The sequence below is a fragment of the Amphiprion ocellaris genome, chromosome 22 (genome assembly GCF_022539595.1).
Source record: "Amphiprion ocellaris isolate individual 3 ecotype Okinawa chromosome 22, ASM2253959v1, whole genome shotgun sequence".
NCBI classification, from domain to species: Eukaryota; Metazoa; Chordata; class Actinopteri; family Pomacentridae; genus Amphiprion; species Amphiprion ocellaris.
This window is the reverse complement of record NC_072787.1, coordinates 19,506,565-19,529,371: the sequence shown is the minus strand read 5'-3', so window position 1 is coordinate 19,529,371 and position 22,807 is coordinate 19,506,565. Positions and strand designations below refer to the sequence as shown.

At 41.3% G+C, this 22,807-nt stretch overlaps 2 protein-coding genes across 2 annotated transcripts in view; one reads left to right on the top strand and one right to left on the bottom strand.

Annotated features, from left to right (window-relative positions):
- Positions 1-16,738, bottom strand: part of myca (MYC proto-oncogene, bHLH transcription factor a) — a 30,561-nt gene extending 13,823 nt beyond the window's left edge. Inside the window, exons 1-2 of the mRNA XM_035949223.2 lie at positions 16,598-16,738; positions 15,823-15,904 (exon numbers count right to left, since the gene is read on the bottom strand). Coding sequence (XP_035805116.1) covers positions 15,823-15,837 — 15 coding nt within the window. The 5' untranslated portion in view covers positions 15,838-15,904; positions 16,598-16,738. The remainder of the gene's footprint in view (positions 1-15,822; positions 15,905-16,597) is intronic.
- Positions 4,119-17,591, top strand: ankha (ANKH inorganic pyrophosphate transport regulator a). The gene is made up of 12 exons (XM_023272555.3): positions 4,119-4,819; positions 6,052-6,268; positions 6,469-6,587; positions 6,832-6,915; positions 7,004-7,174; positions 7,358-7,492; positions 8,187-8,279; positions 8,370-8,462; positions 13,613-13,742; positions 13,895-14,018; positions 14,207-14,306; positions 16,694-17,591. Exons 1-12 carry the CDS (start codon positions 4,724-4,726, stop codon positions 16,823-16,825), a joined length of 1,494 nt encoding a protein of 497 aa, XP_023128323.1. The 5' UTR covers positions 4,119-4,723; the 3' UTR covers positions 16,826-17,591.
- The last annotated feature ends 5,216 nt before the right edge of the window (positions 17,592-22,807 follow it).

Here is a 22,807-nt window from a genome sequence, read left to right as displayed (position 1 = left end):
TAAAGCTCATTAAATCAACCAAAAGACTGAAGATACACAAAACCTAATCCAGTTTTGGAACAGCAGTTCTGCTTTTGTCTGAACAGACCACAGACCACGGCATGATGCTCAACACAAAGAGCTAATTCTGACCTAATGGAAAGAGCAGAAATAAGAGTCCTGCTTCTCCTGAAGTCTATCACCAGCTTCTTCATTTTGCTGACGTTGATCTGCAGACGGTTCAGCTCACACTAATCCACAAACATGTCCACCAGCTACTAACAAAGAGGATGTGCTTCTTCTGTCCCATTTTCATTTCCCCCTTTCACAAAACCACTGCATTTATACATTTGAAACATTGTTTAAAGATCTTCCTGTCTGCGACCTCTGACCTTCATTTAGGACTTTAAGCTCTATAAAAGACGTTTTTTATGGCCACTTTTCTCTATTAAACCTTAATAACTGCTGTCAGACACTTCTACATGATCTGTCTTCACTGAAGTCACATTTAATCATATTTTACTTTCCTTGCTGATATTGTTGTCAAGCAAAAAAGTCTCCTTTGCAAGAACATGCTTGCAAATGAACAGAATATGTAACATGGATAATAATGAATTAAAAGCTTTATCTATCAAACACTTACAGCTGATGAGTGCTTCACATGAGACAATCAAGTTGAACCAGTTTGGCACAATAATTCAGATCAAATCAGGACACAAAGAGTGAAAACTAACAAACAAATCACAGGATATTGGGACTAAAAAGTAACCAAATTGGTGGCATTAATAACATAAACAAAAAAAAGAAAGAAAAAGCTTTAAGATGAGGGCATATTTTGTTTTGTTTTTTGTCTGACTTTTGTTGTTTATCTAATGTTTTTGTCGTTTTGTTTCTCGTTTTTGTCATTTTGTGTTTGTTTTTTGTCTCGCTTGTGTTTCTTGTCTTATTTTTGTCATTTTGTGTTTTGCTTTTTGAAATGATCTTCCTGATCCATTGTGTGGATCTTCTGTGTAGAATCTGGTGCCTAGCTGTTTCAGTTATTTATTGGTGATACATGCAAAACTGTAAACATTACAGACAGGTGACAAAGTAAAGGAAAAAAACAACAGAAGGTGCCTTAGTGATGTGTTTTGCTACAATAACAGCTTTAATTCTCATTAGCTGGGGTTTTCTGAGTCTCTGAAACTATACAGGAAGGATGAACATTAGTTTTCCTACATATGCTTCCCCATTTAATGTTTTGATGATGGTGGTGTAGAACATGTTTATTGAAAATCTCCAAAAGTTTCAGTAAAGATCTGGTGACTGTAAAGGTGGCAATATATAAATTATATCATTTTCATAGTTATTAAAACACTCAGTGACCCCTCCTGCCCCATTATCATCCTGGAAGAGACCACTATATTAGGATAAAAATGTTTCATCATAGGATAAAGGTGATTACTCAGAAAAACTTAGAATAAAATAGAGCTTTATTGTCATTGTAGTAAGTACAGCAAAATTAAAAATGCAATCCAGTCTATGCATCATTCACAAATAGGCCGAACTAAAATAAAAACAGGGTATAAAATTAGCTTAAATAGATAAAACACTAGAATAAATTAATAAAACACCCACACAACTGTACATATTCACTTCCTATATACTCTTACTATTGCACTTGTGATATATTGCACTTATTTTATTGTTTTTGAGTCTATTTGTCCGTGTTTTGATAGACCTGATGACAACGGTTCAAACAGTGAGTGGCCGGAGTGAGAAGTGCCTTTTATGACATTCAATCACCTCCTTGGTCTTTGAAGTGTTGAGGGTTATTCTCTCTCTAAATTCGCATCAATTTTTCCCTCAAAGTGGATCCAAACAATGCAGACAACACGCCCCCTACATCCTAACAGAACCTCATTGTAAGGGTCAAACATTCAGGTTGTCCTTTAATTTGTCACCCGCCTGTAGCTGAATTTTGGAGCAAGATTCAATTATTTATTTCTAGGTTGTTCTTCAGAGCTGCAGTCTGACCACTAGAGGGCGAATTATATCACCTGGAAACCCTCAAATTCAATTTGTTTCCCTCTGATAGAAACAACAGTTATAAATCCTGCTTATTCTACGTTATATCATGCTACTTCTATCTTCAAAAGCAAGATTTAAGTTCATTTAAAGTAATTTAATTTGATTAATCTCATTTCATTCTTTATACATCTGCTCTAAATGGCCCCTTCAGGGACTCTGATGTGTTCTTTGGCTACCTAGTTTAGCAAACAAAGTCAATATTTAGGAAGTAACTCCATAATTTCCTCATTTCCTGCAGTCGGTGCTGCCAACATGTTGTGAAACGTCCTCTGAATGTTCTCAGAGCATCGATGCCCCGAGTCACCATAAAACCTCAATATGTTAATTATGATAAATGTTAAAAGCAAATAGAGAGACGTCCTCTAAAAAAGCCTCTTAATCTTCTGCTAATGTGAAGCCATGTCTACTGTGGAATGCAATGAAATAAATGTTGCAGGAGGTTTAATGATGTGGGAACACAGAGAGGAAAATAAAAAACAAAAGGATGGTGCTGGTGCCAGGTTTAGAGACAACACCTCTGTGCTAAAACTCTCATCTGAATGCACATTCACTCAAAGGAGGCAGTGGCCGTTGCAACGTTTGCTGGTCACATCTCTACGCTTTGTTATCATGAATCCCACCCACTTAATCAGTACCAGTCCACAAACAGGCTGCACTAAACGCACGTCTTTATTGTTCACTTTCAGCAGAGGAACCCCACAAAAGCTCTTTATTGTCCTGAAAAGCCCCGCAGTTAGCGGCGTCAGTAATAAAACTATCCTGACATTATAAAGGAGTTATATTGTAGCTGCAGGATTTAACTCACAAAGTGCACTCGCAGGTACGAGCCCCTAACATCTGACTTTAGTTACGGCCGCAAAGGAAAGGCACGTCTGCTCGTAAAACACTGTGTCAACTGTTAAACCACCGCAGAGTCGCCCTCAGGCAGCAGGCAGAGGCACAAACAACTGTGTTTTGACACAACGGCGCTCAAACAACTCCTCCTCACATTACTGGTTAAAGTAAGCAAAGGAATTCAGGAATTTCACTAAAAACAAAACAGATACAAACAAACAAACTCTCACAGTGTTTGTTTTCCAAGCTCAAAAGTAAACTTCCATGCTCAAGGGAAGGCTGCACAGAACACAGCAGCATGTTTTTCCACAATTAAAGCAGTTTTTAAGCAGTGAAATCACCTTTGATTCCTCCATAGAGCACCAGTGTCTTTTTGTTGTCGATTTCCAATTAATTATAGGCAGAATTAATAAGAAATAATAATCAATTATTGTCAAATGGGCTCTTTTAGCATGTAAACTAACTGTATCTAATAGCCTACATATATTATTTTATATTTAGAGAGATAAAATAGCACATAAATGGAATACTTTTCAAGGGAATACAAATGTTTTTGTACTTTTGAGTCAGTTTGGGGAACTATAAAATGTACCAATATTGCACAATGTCAGCTGGGTAATTCTTTTTTTGAGAAAACTTTTTTTTTTTTTTGTTAAGTAATTTTTATTACAGAAAGCGAAAATAAAAAGCCAACCCCTGGCTGTCCAGTCACTGTATTTTCAAAATTAAATTAAAACAGCTTTAAATATACTTTAAATATATAGGCATATTTATTTAAATTTTTATGCATAAAAATGTTTTAAAACCATAATGCACATAACAATTCCATTTTAGTGAACAAAAATATTTTTTCAAATAAAAATAAATATATTAAAAAAATATTCTTCAGAACAAATGCGAAAATTTGTAATTTAACCAAATTGTGTTGCTTTTGCTTTAAAGAGAAACATGAGCTGTTTGTCCACCAGGTGTCAGTACTGAACTGCGTATTATTACACTAAATCAGAGTTTATGTGTTTATTCTGAAGGTGAGGACAGTAATCAGAGCAGAGGTGAGTGACATGAGGAGCATTTATGGGATCAAACTACTCCGCAGTGTTATGTAAAAGTGAATCATGTGATTGAATTACATCAAACCCAGAGTCCACCTAAATATGTGTGTGTGTGTGTGTGTGTGTGTGTGTGTGTGTGTGTGTGTGTGTGTGTGTGTGTGTGTGTGTGTGTGTGTGTGTGTTGCCTGCATGTAAACACACTCCGCTGCGGGTCGCGTGCGGCTCTAAATGAAGCCCGGGCGGTTCTGACCTGCCGCTGACGTCACGGCCGGGGTACCAGGCCCACGTGCGGCGGGCAGCGGCGGGCTCGAGCCTCTGGGAGGGTCGACGGCAGCCGGACTGCGCAGCTCAGAGGCGCAGTGAGTCCGCAGCGGAGACAGCGATCCCAGCCCTCGCCAGCCCCCCGGATTAACCAGCAGCCTCATCACCGAGCCTCGGCCGGCCTCACCCCGGGACGCCTCCCACCGCGGATTCGGCGCCGTTTGATGTCACCTTGCGTCCCCCCTCCCTCCCCCTCCACGATGATTTGCGGGGAAGATGCGCCGCCAGTCTGAAATTTCCGTTGACCTTCGGATCCTCTCAGCAGCACCGAGGCGTTGTGAAGAAGAAGGAGAAGGCGACGGAGACGGAGGAGGAGAAGCGCCGCCACCGGAGCGCCCCGGTTCACTGTTAATCCGCCTGATCTCGCTAGAAACGCAGGTGCCGTGACCGACTTCTGGCTTTGATTTTCCCTTCAATCGATCAAGACCGAGGCAGATGCCCGTCGCTCTGTCATCCCGGCTTGTACTATGGTGGAGTTTCCATCTCTCAGCCCTTACTGGCCTCTCATCCGCTTTCTGGTGCCTTTGGCGATCACCAATGTTGCCATCGACCTCGGGGAACAGGTAACGGCTCCGCTTTTGTTGCTGTTTTTCACGTTCAGATCAGAATCAACACGGCTCGGCTCGGCTCGGCTTTAGCTAGCAGCTCTGGCTAACGGCTGGATTTTGGTTTTTAACGCCTTTTTATTTGTAATTTTTCCGCCTCTGGGTGTGAAAGTGTGTGTGTGTTCGGCGTGTCAGCGACGAGCATCAGTTTTTAACGGCTCCGGAAAGCACCGACACACTTTCACCGAGCTGACACGGAGCCTCTCGGCCCGGTTTCGGTCATATTTTTGGGTCGTAGCTGGAGCTAGCTTAGCCGGTATGTGAAGACATCCATTAGGCTTCATATACATTATTTAGGAGGAGAGGAGGCGTGTGGAGTCTCTCTCTGAGGAAGGCCCTGTTTATTCTGTTTTTACCAAACAATAACGTCGTCACTGCTGCCGTGAACTGCACAGACTGTCAGCAGCACCTGTCAGTGAATCTAAATCATGTGTAACATACACAAAAACTCATAATTCACAGCATTTTGTGTGTCTTTGGCTCCAGTTGTCAAATTTTCCTGCTTGGACATTTCCTGTTTTGAGCCAGATGAGTGATCTGGTGGCTGCTCAGTACCCAGGGGACTCTGGGCAGATAGTGTGAGAGTAAAAAAAAACACATTGAGGCTTGGAGATGTCAGGATTAAGCTTATGTAATGGCTCTGTTAGCTGGTATAAATAGCACACCGTGCGTCCTGCAAAGGAAAGAGGCAGCTGTAGTAGTCATTTCTGAAGGTAAAAGTGTATTTAGGGATAAAGGATTACTGGTTTCTCCTTACTTAGCAGTTTGCATTAGACAAAGGTCCGATTCTTTTATTGTGTCTGTAAAAACATACGCAGGTGGGGCTGTAACTGAACATTTTTTCCCCTCTAATAGCAGTTTATGCTTTAAAATGTCCAAATATTTTGTACACAATCCAAAGATAATCAGTTTAATGTCATAGAGGAATACACAAAGCAGACACGATGCACGTTTTTTTCATTTTTCCCCCCTCAAATTACTCAAACCGACAGTGAATTGGTTAATCGCTGTCAGGTGTTCATTTCAGCTCAGGACAGTTGAGGGCTGTGCTGGAGGAGTATTTTCAGTCCACTCAGAGATAAACGTGGACTAAATCATGGTCATGTGGGTCAAACTGAACTTCTCTTTCCCTCTCATGTGCTGCCTCACCTCTCCCTCTGTACTCACGCCCTCTGTCACGTCTTTTCCAGGCCCTCAACCGGGGCATAGCCACAGTCAAGGAGGATGCAGTGGAAATGCTGGCCAGCTATGGCCTGGCCTACTCCCTGATGAAGTTCTTCACCGGTCCCATGAGCGACTTCAAGAATGTGGGCCTGGTGTTTGTCAACAGCAAGCGGGACCGGAGGAAGGCTGTGTTGTGCATGGTGGCGGCCGGGGTGATCGCATTCGTCCTGCATATCTTGATAGGTGTGTGTTTACGGGTTGTTTGTGCGCACATGATGACACGCTGTGCTTAAACCGCATCCTGTAGAAACGTTTTGGTATTTGTGGTGAACCAAAAGTTTCACTGCTGCAGCACCTTCTTTCTTTCTGCTGAAAACAATCAAAAAACAGATTGCCACCTTCACCTCAACTCACCTGTTTTTTTCCCCCTTTTCTTTCTATAGCTTACACAGACTTAGGATACTACATTATTAATAAGCTCCACCATGTGGATGATTCTGTGGGACACAAGACAAGAAGGGCGTTCTTATACCTGGCTGCATTCCCTCTGCTGGATGCAATGGTGAGTATACAGGATTATTCTACACGAGCAATCAGATAATTTATCATGCAGGCTTGAACTGGAACACCTGACCTAGAAATAGATGGTTTTTAATCCTCTGTTCGTGCTGTTTTCAAGTGACACTTCCACTATAGAGCCTGTCAGCCAGCTGTGGTTGAGAAAATGGGGCTTTTGTTTGTAGCATTTGTGCTCTGAGCGCTTTGTGTCTTGGACTAACCTCTCTGTTCATTGTTCTTTTTTGTAGGCATGGATTCATGCAGGGATACTGCTCAAGCACAAGTTCAGCGTCATAGTGGGCTCCGCCTCCATCTCTGATGTTGTGGCCCAGGTAACGAGATCCATTCATTGGATTCTGATTCGATACAGAAGAGTTGAATTTGTTCTGAAGCCAGTTTTGCCGTCTCTTATTCCTGCAGATCGTGTTCGTGGCCATTCTGCTCCACAGCAACCTGGAGTGTGTGGAGCCTTTACTCATCCCAATCCTTTCCCTGTATATGGGTGCCTTGGTCCGTTTCAGCATCGTGGGTTTAGGTTACTACTGTAACATTCACGACAACATCCCAGACTCCAGTGGGCTCGATGTGGGGGTACATGCTGGCCTTGTTCTTGTTAAACTTGTCACAGAAAAGAAAATTAGATGGAATGAAATGAGGATTTTTGTCTCGTTGAAGTCATCCAAAGGGACAATGTTAGCTGAATTTTGTCATAATAAAATAAGCGTATTCTTCTGTAGCAAGAGGGATTTATTGGGTGTATCTTGGTCCCTGCAGGGTGATGCCACCATCAAAAAGATGCTGAGTTTCTGGTGGCCCCTGGCCCTCATCCTGGCCACTCAGCGCATCAGTCGACCCATCGTCAACCTCTTTGTGTCTCGCGACCTCAAGGGGACCAGTGACGCCACAGAGGTGGGTATATCAGGAAGCTGAATTCCACCAGTCAGTCATTTCTTACAGTAGCTAACTTTCACGTTTCATTGAGAAAGAGCGAGGTTTTATTTTCACGTGTGATCTGGCTTTTATTAGTACAGCTGCCACAAATCACCTAATAGTAATATGAGCACTATTTGAGACATACAGAGCCATTAAAAGAGAGTTTACAGCTATGTGGAGCCAGTGGACTAATTTTCCCCTCAAGTTATTGCAGATGAAACGCCAGATGCTAACAGACTCCCTCTGGAGCTTTCTGGCTTACAGAGACCCTCACTACTAGAGACAATACAAAGCTGTTTACCAGAATGAACTGGAAATCATTGACAACACTGGCTGCCAGTGGTTTGGGTGATTCACCATGTACATGTGAAACTCAGGGCATGATTACACTGGGTGAAAACATTCCTACATGGCTCTACTGTTGGTGCGTAAAGCCTGACATGGCCCATTGTTGTCGGGGACACAATAACAAGCTCAAGGCTGTTCTACAATCATAAACTTGTGAAAAAACGCACACCGCTGGGAAAGTGAGAGGCACACGTGTTGCTTTTATGTCGGCTATTGTTAGGCACTTGTTATTAATTTAGCTGTGTGCGGTGCGAGTGGTATTTGCAGCATTAAAGTGGCGGCGTGCCGATGACTTATGGCTGCCGTGTCTTTGTCATTCCAGGCCGTGGCTGTGCTCACAGCTACATACCCTGTAGGTCACATGCCCTACGGCTGGTTGACTGAGCTCAGGGCAGTCTACCCTGCCTTTGACAAGGTAAACTACACTTCACCTGCTGGTGTTTACTGAAGCAATAAAGCATGTTGATTTTTGTCTACGTCACTAATGAGCTTCTCTTATTGACAGAACAATCCCAGCAACAAGCTGAATGCCGGCAGCCCCGTCACCAAGTTGCATATTAAAAAGTTTACATTCTGCTGTCTGGCGCTGTCACTCACGGTAAGAGGAGGATGAATCTTTTGTTTTTTTATTTATTTTTATGTAAATTTTGCGGTTATGCTCCAAAACTGTGGCTTGTTTATGTGGTCAGTGTCGGAAACGGTCATCTTTAGCGCTGAAATGATCAGCCAATCAACAGAAAATGATCAGATTGACTAATCAGTTTGGTCAAAACGTTTTGCTTCTACCTTCTCAAATATAAAGGATCTGCAGCTCTTTTTCTTTCTTGTGTTCATCAGACAAAAGAAGCAGTTTAAGTATGTAAGGCCAATTCAGTGTACTCAGTAAAGGGTTGCTGAAATAAGAAAAAAAAGTCTTTCTTTTGTAGTTTCAGGCATTACTGTATGTGTGTGTTTGGGGACACTGTATCCTCCCATTGTTACCTGATACAGTGTGCATGCAGTTCCAGTGTCATAATGTTGAGCCCCACTCATGCACAGTATTAGCTTACAGTCTAAGGTGTCGATCTCTCCCACAGCTGTTCAGCACTTAAGTCCTAACCTCATATCTGAAGCAAGTATTTTTGTTTCTACACCACAAAAACCCACTTTCACTGCAGAAACTTGTCTCTTCATGGCAATAATTGTATTATGGCTTGTGTTTGGGCTATTTTTGCACATGACGATGTAAATTAGATCCTGAGCAGCTCAGGATCAAAGTGTAAAAACAACTCATCAGCACGTACAGCATGTTTCCACGAATACAAAACTGGCATCTGCTTTGTTTACCCTTTTCCACTAATCCTGCTCCATCACAGATGAGAACATAATGTATGTGGGCCAGAGTTCATCTCTCAGACTGACAGAACCGGTCCAGTGTTATGCAGAAACATGTTTGACACAGTTTCTTGCAAAACTCGCCAAAGGCAACGCTGTCAAAGGTTTTCCACTGAATCATCTCTGGACCTGACAGAACAAATATTTGAAGTTCTTAAAGAAGATTACATGTTTAGGGTAATTGCCGTTACTGTACACAAGTGATGGGGGCTCACAGTTAGTTGTAGGCGGACTGAATGTACTTTTCCTGTGTTGGTTTCAGGTTGCAGGCAGAGAGGGAGACACATTAGGGTGGAATTCGTGAAGAGGCAGAGGGGATTTTGTCCCTCCTGACACTCCCACCCAAGCTTAATAAAATAGGCATTCACATAAAACATATCGGTTAGCGCATTCCAAAAGCCCCCTCGCAGCTATATTACTCTGCTAAGTGCTGCAGTCACATTGTGTACACTGCTGCTGAGGGATGTTGTTTGTTTTTCAGCTAAATTTTGGGATAATTAGGCCAGTAGATCAGCAAAAACACAGTGTAACCCAGTCTTTCTCATCACATCTGCCTTCCAGTGAGTGTTGATGCAGTGAGCGATTCTTCTGTTAGCTGCCTTTGCCCCAGTTTGCTGTCTCGACTGCTCGAATAAGAAAAACAGGAAGTTTGTGGCAAAGGTTGGGTCTTTTAGGAGGAGGAGGAGGAGGAGGAGGAGAATGGCACACCAGATGTGGAATCCCAAAGTTGTAAACATGTACACGAGGGTGTATGCAGGCGGATAGGTACGGGCTGCAGCGGCGTGGAAAACAAGCCCTCGTGCTCGGACTTGTTCTGGTTTCACATCGGGGAAGGGCAGCGTCAGAAAAACAGCAGAGGAGGAAGTGCGTGTTCGCAGAGACAGGATCTGTAACAAATCAGTCCAGCAGCGAGTGAGAGTGTGTCACCTTGTTTAGAGAAACCACGGCTGAGTCAGGGGAGACGGCGGCTTCAGCTTGAGCCCTAAAAATTAGTTATTGCTAATGTAATGATAGCTGGTGAGGTGATCCCAAATGAAATCATCAGCTACAAGTAATGTGTTCTTAACCCTCGTGTCGTCCTGTGGGTCAAAATTAACCCATTTTCAAGTTTGAAAATGTGGGAAAAAATATGTATTTTCAGTGAAACTTCTGATGTCCACATTTTCAACATTTTTTGGTGGAAAAAAAGAAATGTTAAAAATGTTTCTTAAGAACGTTCACATAAAAATCAACCAAAATCCATGATTTTTATGTGAATGTTCTTAAAGAAAATATTAGAAGTTTTACTGATATATATGTAATCACTTTAGATATTTTTAGGATTTTTTTGGAAGATTTTTACTAATTTTTTGAAAATATTTACAAGAATTTTCTTGCCAAATTTGGGGGATTTAAAAAAAATAAAACTGTTAATGGAAACATAAGGAATTATTGGAATTTTCTTCCTGAAGGTTTTGCAAATTTTCAGAAATTTATTGAATTTTTTGCTGAATTTTGGGATTTTTTTTCAGACAAGGAAACAATATTTTCGGTGCCCGTAAATGAAGACAACAGGAGGGTTAATGTTACAAACCACATCTAAGGCTTTGGTACAATTCATCAAGAGTGAGATGATGAAAATAGTGTGTATCTATCTTGTATTGTGCCTTATCATATCTCATTTCCCCTCCTTTTTGTATTATTTTTAAGTTAATTTATATGGCCAAGCCTTTTATCCAAAGTAAATTAATCCAGTCGACCAAAGATAGGCCTCTGAGATGAAACGTTCCACCTCCGATAAATGCCGCAATCTTGATGTAACACAGAAAATTGCATTTTCTGACGATAAACGTGGACAGATAAGGAGAGAGAGGAGCTCTGCTGGCTCACTCGTCATTTATTTGCACATCATCCAGAGCAAAAAAAAGCCCATAAACCTAAAGTCTGACTAGGCGGCTGCTGAGCTAGTAGCCGCTCTGTACAAACAGCTGGTCAGTGGCAAGTAATGAAAACTAGTGGATTGACGGGTTGTTTCTGGCTGGTTTAAGACCAGATGTGCAGCTGCATATTTGTAGAAGTTCTACCGTGCATGCAGGCGCTACAGAAGTGAAGTCGACAGATGAGAATGTGCCTCGGATGAGACGTAATTGTGACGTTATATAGTGAGAAGTGACATGACGGATGAAGCACACTCAGCGGAAGTTAGTCTGTCATCAATCGCAAGGTCCAGATTTGTCGCTGAGCCGAGCTGAATGCTGATGTTGGGCTGAACAGACGGACTGACTGGATTCATCGTCTGTGAGACTGAGCTGATAGAGCCGCAGTAAAGGAAAACGTGAGGAGTTGTGCTCTAAAAACAAGATCCTTACAGTTTCCCCCCTACGTTTAGGAAGTGACCCCAGCACTTTTTTCTCTTCATCGCGCCGTTTTTAACCACTGAGGTCAGACAAGAGTTTGGTGGTTCATTGTGTCAAAGACAAGTTCAGCAAAAGGAGAAGAGTTGTTGCTGAGGCCAGTGTTTTTATCACCAACAGCAGTGATGCTGCAGTGGAATGACTGGTCTGGGAACCAGACGGGCAGAGTTTTGATTTTGTTTTTTTTCTTTTGGGAAAGGAAATCTGAGACTTGAGTGAACATTTTTCATTCTTAAACTGTAGATATATAGAGAGAGCAGCCTGCAGTTTTGAACTTGAGACGGGTTTTTGAGTGGCTAGACCTAAATCACAGCGATTGTATGATGCTCTGTAAGCGTGTATTTTTTTTCATGGCTGATAGGATATAAATGATTGTTAATCAAGGAAACTCTTATACCGGATGTAGACTGCAGGTATAAAGCAACACAAACCTTCATTGAAGTGGCTTAGCTGTATGTTTTACACATTTTTAATTGAGAGAACTTTTCAACACCTTTCCTTCAGTGTTGATGGGCCTCTACTCATGATGTGTAACCAGACAGTGCTCAAAACCTGTGGGACTACTTGAGAGAAGCCATAGTTGTACATTATTTAATTAAACAGACAAAAACCGAAAAAGAGAATTGGAAAAAATGCTGAACACTGAATGCAGTAAACAGCTGATCGGTTTGTAGTGTTCTAGTTGGATAGTTGGTGGAAATGAGAAACCAGATGCTGAAATAGCAGTGTTTTCAGAACATGTGCAGGTTAAAATGTGGGCTACCATGTAAATATGTGACAGAGGGATGTTACCCACATCAGCTGAAAAGAAGTTCAACTGCTAGAAAGACTGGAAGCTGTTAGGATTACGTTGCTGTTTTGCATTAGAGCCAGATTTGAAGGATGAGGAGTAGTGGGCTTTTAATTACTCCTAGAGTCAGAACTAATAGCTACTTAAGCCTTCCTGAAGACCTCAGGGAAGCAAGCTGAAGACCTATCAGTTTAACCTGGCTTGTAATTGATTTTTATGTGTTGATTTACTCATACATTTTAGCCCGTTCTATCTCTTGTGCACTTTTATTATTATTATTATTATTATTGTCTAGTTTTGCTACACTGACTTCTTGTTGTCCTGCCTCTGGTGTTTCCTCATTGCAAATTTATGAGGTTTATTTATGAAAGCGATTCTTCAGTGTGTGCTCAGTCCCTGTATTTATCGAGGCCTCCATTCAGAACTGATTTATTGCTTTGTGTGTGGCTGGAAAGTGCAGAACAAATAAAATCTGACTCGTGGATTGATTGAGAAATGATGCAGTGATGAGGGAAGATGCAGAGAACTGTAGACTCTGAGGCCTTTACATGAACAAGATGATGCCATGAAGGCTGAGCGTGACGGCAGATGCTTCAGTGTTGCCCTTTATTTAAATGCAAAGTGCCGGATATCCAGCAGCTGCAATGTTGACGATTAAATCATCAGCGTGTTGCTCACAGCTGAAACTAAATCAGCGACACTTCAGGAGTCAGCGAATCCTGCAGAAGTGCTCCTTAAACTGGAGTACGACGAGCACTTGCAGCTTTTAGCAACATATTGAGTCACATGCAGCAAGACTTTGATGAGCATTAAGCACTAAAACATCCAGCAGCACCTTCAGGAAACTCCTTTTCTGGATCTCAGTGCAAAAACAAACAAACTGATGTTTAATTCAGGCTCAGATCAGACAGTTTGAACACGTGTTGACACCCACTAACGTTCTGATTGCACGCTAATAGCTTTGAGATTCTATGGCGATGCTGCACGTGCCTCGCCAACTGCTTCCAGAAACAATAACATTGTCCGTCATCTGTTTGTCCCCTCGCTGGCTTTGTGTGAGCTTCAAAGGCTTGCATTCAGCCCCCAACCCTTTGAGCTAATGAAGTAATGAAATCTAATGAGGCGCGGCCGACGACTCTATTGTGATGCAGCCAACGCAACGAAATTAATTTGCTTTTTTGTTCACTCCAGCTTTGCTTTGTGGTGTTTTGGACGCCTCATGTGTCCGAGAAGATCCTGGTTGATGTCATTGGAGTGGAGTACGCTTTTGCTGAGCTGTGCGTGGTCCCGCTCAGAATCTTCTCCTTTTTCCCGTTGCCAGGTAAGATGCCCGATTATTGTTCGACATCAGAGTGCAGCTGGATTCCGTTTCCTTCCTGCTGTAGCTTTAACTGCAGCTCCGACCAGTGGGGTGATGCTTCCTCTTTTTGTGTGTGTGTGTGTGTGTGTGTGTGTGTGTGTGTGTGTTTGCAGTGACTGTTCGGGCTCATTTGACTGGATGGCTCATGACCCTGAAAAAGACCTTTGTGTTGGCCCCCAGCTCGGTTCTCCGCATCATTGTCCTCATCACCAGTCTAGTTGTGCTGCCTTATATGGGGTAAGTCAACACTTCAGAGAACACTGAGGTTCACAAAGGTCAGCGCTGTGACTCAGGATTACTGCTGTTTAATACAGCGCTGTGGGCTCGAATGATTTCCTGTTTTATTACGGAATCATGAAGGATTCACTTCTATACAAAATAATTCATTTAAAGGCCTTACTTTAAAGCTCTCCTTTGTATTTCAGGGTTCACGGGGCCACACTCGGGGTTGGATCCCTCTTAGCCGGGTTCATAGGGGAGTCAACAATGGTTGCCATAGCAGCCTGCTATGTTTATCGACAACAGGTGAGAACACCTGGGTCAATGCAAACATGAGAATACACACCTTAGTATATGGATCAATAACCAGCATTTCTATGTGTGAATCAGACATAATCCTTCTGTTTAGTTTGAATAAGGAAAGTAATTAATACACACAAGAAAAAATGATCTCTCGACATCTTTCTTTACAGCTAGTTTATATTTAGGTTGTGAAATCACTAAACGTGTCCGCCTATAACACTGAAAATCTCATTTAAAGGATAACAATGGCATCACACAGACCATGAAGAGCAGCTTGAACAATGTACTCACTGTTTTGTGATTCTTTGTGTCTCTGTCAGGAGAACAGTTTTTTTTTCTACATTTATTTCACAAACATGTCCATTGAAAGGGAAGTCATTTTCAGAAAAACTGCCTTGTTACTTCCAACAGACTGTTCAGACGACAAGCAGAACCATTTTCATGTAGAATATTAGAGTCATTACTGTTTTTATGCCGTATTCTATTCAGGCCTTTGAGAGGTTCTAATAAAGAGCAAGATTTCAAAGCCCAAGAAATTTCAAATGGATCCTCCATTGTCCCAGAACACACTTTTTTTTTTTTTGACAGTTTTGTGTTTAGGTGCAACCTCCAGCTCCTCTGGTTTTATTACTTTTAAAAGATGCAGTGAACAGTTTAGGAAATATGTGTTATTTCATAATTTAACTTCTTTTGTTGAGCTGCAACCATCAACCTGTTAGCTTAGCATAAAACACTGGAAACAAAAGGAAAGAGCTAGCCTTCCCCTGTCGAAAGTGAACAAAATCTGCCTAGCAGCATCTTTAAACCTAACAAATTAATACATTAGTTAGTTTAAACACAAGACACTTGTGCTCCAAACAAAAGGATTTGCACCCACAGAAGGACCTAGGATCCCTGACCATCACTATACACACCAGTGAGCAGTGATTCCTAGCACATCTCTGGGGGTCATCAGGTGGAAACCTCCCTTTAATGGTGTTTCACCTATTTAGTCCCACAACACCTCCAGGAGGCTAGGTGGTGAACTCTGGCATCCCAGATTCACCCCCCCAGTGCCAGTTCACACTGCTCCTACACAATCCAAACAGCACTGCCACGTTCAACTGACCCAGGCCCGTTTAGGAGATGCTCCAGGTAACGACCAGGTGCCGATGCTACCAGCTAAATGCAAGATGCTAAATATCTAGTACCAGCTGCTGAAAAGTGACAAAGAAACTATGATATAGACTCTCCAAAGCCCTCTAAATGCTAGCTGCAAGACTAGTATTATGTCCAAAGCAAACTTACAAAAAAACTATACAAGCCAGCTCATCAAACTTTGCTGGTGCTACATGCTAACCGCTAATTGCTAAAATACTTAACTACTTCAGCCAAGCTCACCACAGACAGAGACTATACAAGCAGACTTCATCTAGGATGCAAGTACCAGTTGCTGACTGCTCATTGCTAATGCTACCTAACAAGAAAAAAACAAATAGGAAAACAAAGCCACAGCCACCACCTTAAACCACAGACTTACCTGAGATGGCTGCATGGTCCCAGAGAGACTCTAACAGGCCACTCCCCCACCTTATCAACACTTCCTCTTCCTGGATCTCTGCCTATTGGGAGAGGGAAAAGAAGGCGGGGAAAGCATAAGCTTTTTTGTTTAATCTGCATTAAAAAAAACTGACTGTAAAAATGACAAATTTAATTTTTGACACTTTTTCTTGGCCAGACACAACTACCTCCTGGAGTTTTGGCCGGTTGCTTGGAAACATCACAGCCAAGTCACTGTGTTCGGCCAAAAAATCATCCATTATTATATGGATTAAACAAAGAGATGTAATGTGTTAATTAGTGGGCTCTAGAGGTGCTGGTAGGTGGATTGTGTGACCTTTGAGCATAGCTAAGCTAAACTAGCTGTTTCCACTAGTTTCCAGTCTATGACATCCAGATGTCATCAAGAATCTCTTCTTAAATTTATAGTTTTACAAATTTACAATTTGCAGTTGAGGTCCTCTCTGTAATTTTTACAAAGTCGGGCCGGATTGGACCCTCTGGAGGGCTGGTTTTGGCCCACGGGCCACATGTTTGACACCCCTGCACTAGAAGAACCACCTGTGTGCATATTTGAGGATTTTTCTTTAAACTTCAAAGCTCCCAAAATGAAGTTATGCTCCTCTAATGCCCCTCTCTTCTACTGTATTCTCTATTCTAATTTGCAATAAGTTAGTGTTAGTAATTAAAAGATGGTTATTAAATTCAGGATGCTCTATTTTATTGTATCTTGACATGAGGACTGCATTACTCACAGACTGTGTTCTTCCTGAAGTTTGGGATTCGCTTCATTAATCTTTGGCAATTCCAGCTCACAGAATGTTTTTTTATTGCTCTCTGGTCTGCCACAGAAAAACAGCGAGATGTCCAACGAGCTGGTGGTGGAGGGCGAGGACTCGGCCCCGATGAGCGAGGTCTGCTCCAGGACTCAGATGGACGCCATCGAGGAGCTCCAGGAGGAGGAGGAGGAGGAGCAGGAGTGACCCGTCAGCAGGGAGGGAGGGGAGGTGAAGCCGACCTCAACACGGAGCTTTGCTGAAGAGGAGACCGCCGGGTGTTTCGGTGCTGGAGAGCAGAGAGAGGACCTGAGAGTGGTTTGGTTTCAGAGGTTCTCCTGACAGAACTGAGGTCTTCGTCACGTCAACCGACACCATTAAAACGCACACTGTAAAGAAAGCCATGCACCTCCAAGTGTTCATCCATCTGTGTAAATACGTCTTCCGACCTTTTCAACAGTTCTCATAGTTCTGCATCATCACATCAGCGGGTGTATTAACAGTTTTCATGTGTTTACCGGTAAACAAGGGAAAAATCGACACGGGAGAAACTCTTCCTCCTCAGCGGCAAGAATGACACGTCTCGAGTGGTAGTGGAGTTGCCAAAATACAGAGTTCATTATGTTATTTTATCAAGATTAAGCGGCAAGGCCTTGCTTGAATTCAAATATAGACATGTTGTGGGACTTGTTGGGTTGTGCAATCGTATTTTACATACAACGGTGTACAGATTATTGTCGTTTTCTATAGGTAATGCATTGTGTATATTTAATTACCCAGAGGGGTCAGGAATCCCTCGTTATATCACTGCGTGTTACAGAATACAGTTATGATTGTTCACTTTCCATGCAGTCTGGGAGTCGATCTACTTTTGTTTTGCCAAGCATTTTCCTGGTATTATTCAGGCTGTCGTATGTACTGTATATACTGTATAGGCATTCTTATTTGGCAAAATAAATTGCTTTATTATTAACCCCTTTTGCTTAACTGGAATTGGATTTACCCCCTCGCTTTTGGGGGTAGGGCTGCAACTAATATTTTTATTCATTCAGGAGTTATTTTCCCAAGTAACTGATTAGTTGTTTTATCTATAAAATGTCAGAAAATGGTGAAAAATGGCCAAGAGTACGGCTCGACTGTCTTCATCTCCAACCCAGAGATGTTCAGTTTACTGTTTAAGAAGCTAGAATAAGAAAATTATTAATATTAACCAGTTTTTCCCAAATTGTAGGAAATTACTCAACCTGCTTCACTCTGCCACAAACTGTGCTTTTAATGCACATTCACTGAAGGTTGTGAAGTACAAAATTGCCAACACTGCCCTGTTATTACAGCAAAAACTGAAATATTTCACTTTTTTATGTAATAAGAATATGTCTGAACACACATAGTCCTTTAGTTTGCCAAAAAAAGTCGCTCACAGACAAAAAAAATCTGAAGTATGTCTGCCTACATTTTTTTATGTTTTGTCAAACCGCAATGAGGTTTGGCTCCTTGTTAGATCCCTTACAAACAAAATGTCATAAAACTCAAAACAACAAACAAAAATGGACTCTTGGGATTTGGGAGGAGGGAAGGAATACCACTAACACCAACGCCAAACATGATGCATGAAATTTTCGCAGCTGGAGTCTGGAACTCCAACTCAGCCGCAGACTTCTGAAACTCGTCATCAGTCAGCAACAAAATCATAAAAAATAAGAAAATTTAAGTATGAACTTAATAAAGCAATGTTAACCCACCTGTTGCCCTCGTTTACAGGCACCAAAAAATATTGTTTCCTAGTCTGAAAAAAAATCCAAATATTCAGCAAAAAATTTCCCAATTTCTGAAAATTTGCAAAACCTTCAGGAAGAAAATTCAAATAATTCCTTATGTTTCCCTTGAAAGTTTTATTAAAAAAAAAAAAAAAAGCCCCAAATTTTGCAAGAATATTCTTGTAAATATTTTCAAAAAATTTGTAAAAATCTTCCAAAAAAATCCTTAAAATATCTAAAGTGATTACATATATATCAGTAAAACTTATATTTTCTCTAAGAACTTTTTTAACATTTTTTTTCCCCACCAAAAAATGTTCAAAGATTTCCCAAAAATGTTGAAAATGTGGACATTGGAAGTTTCACTGTGAAAATAATTTTTTCCCCCACATTTTTAAACTTAAAACAGGTCAATATTGACCCGCAGGACGGCACGAGGGTTAATGTCTACAAACCTTAATCATACAAAAAAAAAAAACACTTTCCCAAAAATGTCATTTTATTTAAATGCCATCCAAAACTTTGACAGTTCAGGAACATTTCTTGCAAAATGGCATAATCAGCATTTTACTGTTAACTTCACCGCCACCTGCTCTGGAATTAGGGCAAGGAAATGGCCTCTTATCACGAATCACCAACATTCATTCTTATTGTGCATTTTTTTCTAAGGCAACATGGAGGACCAAGCCAGCCTTTTCTTCTCAATCCAGCAGCTGGTGGTTTGGACTGTTGCCAGTTATCTGCAGCAACATTGGCACGTTTCTTCCTTTCAGTACAGCTTGGTTAAAGGCAACATGTTACACATTGAGTTTAACACACACACACGCACACACACAGTTGCAAACACACACACGGACCATCACACATCACGCCTCTGACACTAGAAGCTGCGATTAATCTTCCAAGTCTTCCGATCGTCATCCGGCGTAAGCTGATAAATCATCAAACCCTTCATTGACTAATTCAGCCGCTTCACTTAGGACTGTCACACTTATTCATTTTAAATGCATTTCTGATGTAATCAAAAACAATAAATTAATACACAAAGTGCCCAAACTCCAGTGTAAACACCATCTAATCTTTTTTTGGTGCTGTTGGCAGCTCCGCTTTATACTGAGAATTGTACAGAGAAAAAGAAAATTTGGGCTTTTTTTTTTTTTTTTTTTTTTTTTAAACCATCTGTAACTCAAAATGACACCCTGCAAGCTAACGTGGATCCAATATGATCCCAGAATACCAGATATGTACACATACCCACATAGAAAACTCTATACAGTACAGTGTGTACAAGGATGTGTCAACCACATCTTGTACAGGGTCTCAAATCAGCATATTTTTTAAAGGAACAGATCGACATTTTGGGACATAAGCTTGTTTGCTGAGTTAGACGTCTGAAGTTGCAGTCAGGAGGTTGTTAGCTTAGCTTAGCATAAAGACTGGAAATGGGGGGAACTGCTAGCCTGGCTCTACTGAGAGGGAACAAAATCAGCCAGAGATGTGTAACAACACCTGATTTCTTTTAGAACACACACAATAGACAGCTAGCAGATCATAAAGGAATCTGAATAAATGCATGTTGTATTAGAATCACTGACTCTACCTTCAAAACAATCTGTCTGCAAACCCATTTTCCATCTGACGGTCCTCACAAATGATCTGTACAATCTGACATCTGACTGTGTCACAAATGCAAGAGCGGATTTGGTGTCATTCTGGCCAACATGTGTGTTTCTCCACCAGGTCTGCCAAGTCCACTTTTAGTAAACTAGCTCATGTTTCTGCAACACGACATTCACTTATAAAGGCTTTGGAAAAGTGCCTGTATTTACTTTAAATGAATATGAAATGATGCATTTCATTTGTTACTGATGTGTCTTAACACACACACACGACTAAACTAAATAGTGTTTCTGACCAAAGAGAACATTTTTACTTATTGACTAAAGTCCAGGTTAATGGATAAGCGATTATAATGAAATTAAACATAAGGGAAGTTAGTAGAAGTTAGAGATATTTCTGTCAGACTCTGTTTTTCCACGATTACGCCCTGCCTAAAACCACAATGTATCATTTTATATTTCGGTTTTTGTTTTTTTAAAGAACAAGATGCAACGTGTTAACGATATAGACGATGCAGTTTGGATTCTTCTACTTCAGGACAAAAACGGACTTGTCGTTCCCCTTAACTTCCAGTCTTTGTGCTAAGACACGCTGCCAGGCTGCAGACTGTAACTAAACTGTAAATGTAAAGACACTAACTTCCACAAAACAAGCCAACAAGTACACTACCAGTTAGAAGTTTGGGCACACCTTCTCATTTAATGTCTTTTCTTCTTTTTCATGACTATTTACATTGTAGATTCTCACTGAAGGCATCAAAACTATGAATAAACACATATGCAATTATTAGATTCTTCAAAATAGCCACCATTTGCTTTGATTACTACTTTCCACACTCTTGGCATTTTCTCCATAAGCTTCATGAGGTAGTCACCTGAAATGGTTCTCCAACAGTCTTGAAGGAGTTCCCAGAGATGCTGAGCACTTGTTGGCCCTTTTGCCTTCACTCTGCGATGCATCTCATCCTAAACCATCTGGATTGGGTTTAGGTCAGGTGACTGTGGAGGCCAGGTCATCTGATGCAGTACTCCATCACTCTCCTTCTTGGTCAAACAGCCCTTACACAGCCTGGAGGTGTGTTTAGGGTCATTGTCCTGTTGAAAAATAAATGGTACAACTAAATTTAAACCGGATGAGATGGCATATTGCTAAACTGTTAATGGAAACATTAAGGAATTATTGGAATTTTCTTCCTGAAGGTTTTGCAAATTTTCAGAAATTTATTGAATTTTTTGCTGAATTTTGGGATTTTTTTTCAGACAAGGAAACAATATTTTCGGTGCCCGTAAATGAAGACAACAGGAGGGTTAATGTTACAAACCACATCTAAGGCTTTGGTACAATTCATCAAGAGTGAGATGATGAAAATAGTGTGTATCTATCTTGTATTGTGCCTTATCATATCTCATTTTCCCCTCCTTTTTGTATTATTTTTAAGTTAATTTATATGCCAAGCCTTTTATCCAAAGTAAATTAATCCAGTCGACCAAAGATAGGCCTCTGAGATGAAACGTTCCACCTCCGATAAATGCCGCAATCTTGATGTAACACAGAAAATTGCATTTTCTGACGATAAACGTGGACAGATAAGGAGAGAGAGGAGCTCTGCTGGCTCACTAGTCATTTATTTGCACATCATCCAGAGCAAAAAAAAGCCCCATAAACCTAAAGTCTGACTAGGCGGCTGCTGAGCTAGTAGCCGCTCTGTACAAACAGCTGGTCAGTGGCAAGTAATGAAAAACTAGTGGATTGACGGGTTGTTTCTGGCTGGTTTAAGACCAGATGTGCAGCTGCATATTTGTAGAAGTTCTACCGTGCATGCAGGCGCTACAGAAGTGAAGTCGACAGATGAGAATGTGCCTCGGATGAGACGTAATTGTGACGTTATAATAGTGAGAAGTGACATGACGGATGAAGCACACTCAGCGGAAGTTAGTCTGTCATCAATCGCAAGGTCCAGATTTGTCGCTGAGCCGAGCTGAATGCTGATGTTGGGCTGAAACAGACGGACTGACTGGATTCATCGTCTGTGAGGACTGACGCTGATAGAGCCGCAGTAAAGGAAAACGTGAGGAGTTGTGCTCTAAAAACACGATCCTTACAGTTTTCCCCCCTACGTTTAGGAAGTGACCCCCAGCACTTTTTTCTCTTCATCGCGCCGTTTTTAACCACTCGAGGTCAGACAAGAGTTTGGTGGTTCATTGTGTCAAAGACCAAGTTCAGCAAAAGGAGAAGAGTTGTTGCTGAGGCCAGTGTTTTTATCACCAACAGCAGTGATGCTGCAGTGGAATGACTGGTCTGGAGAACCAGACGGGCAGAGTTATGATTATGTTTTTTTTCTTTTGGGAAAGGAAATCTGAGACTTGAAGTGAACATTTTTCATTCTTGAAACTGTAGATATATAGAGAGAGCAGCCTGCAGTTTTGAACCTTGAGACGGGTTTTTGAGTGGCCTAGACCTAAATCACCAGCGATTGTATGATGCTCTGTAAGCGTGTATTTTTTTTCATGGCTGATAGGATATAAATGATTGTTAATCAAGGAAACTCATATACCGGATGTAGACTGCAGGTATAAAGCAACACAAACCTTCACTTGAAGTGGCTTAGCTGTATGTTTTTACACATTTTTAATTGAGAGAACTTTTCAACACCTTTCCTTCAGTGTTGATGGGCCCTCTACTCATTGATGTGTAACCAGACAGTGCTCAAAACCTGTGGGACTACTGAGAGAAGCCATAGTTGTACATTATTTAATTAAACAGACATAAACCGAAAAAGAGAATTGGAAAAAATGCTGAACACTGAATGCAG

What these genes read in the sequence shown, in the direction of transcription:
- ankha (XM_023272555.3), top strand. Translation starts at nt 4,724, where the DNA reads ATGGTGGAGTTTCCATCTCTCAGCCCTTACTGGCCTCTCATCCGCTTT. An exon ending in CCATCGACCTCGGGGAACAG is followed by an intron (nt 4,820 to 6,051) that starts GTAACGGCTCCG and finishes CGTCTTTTCCAG; the next exon opens with GCCCTCAACCGGGGCATAGC. An exon ending in GCTATGTTTATCGACAACAG is followed by an intron (nt 14,307 to 16,693) that starts GTGAGAACACCT and finishes GGTCTGCCACAG; the next exon opens with AAAAACAGCGAGATGTCCAA.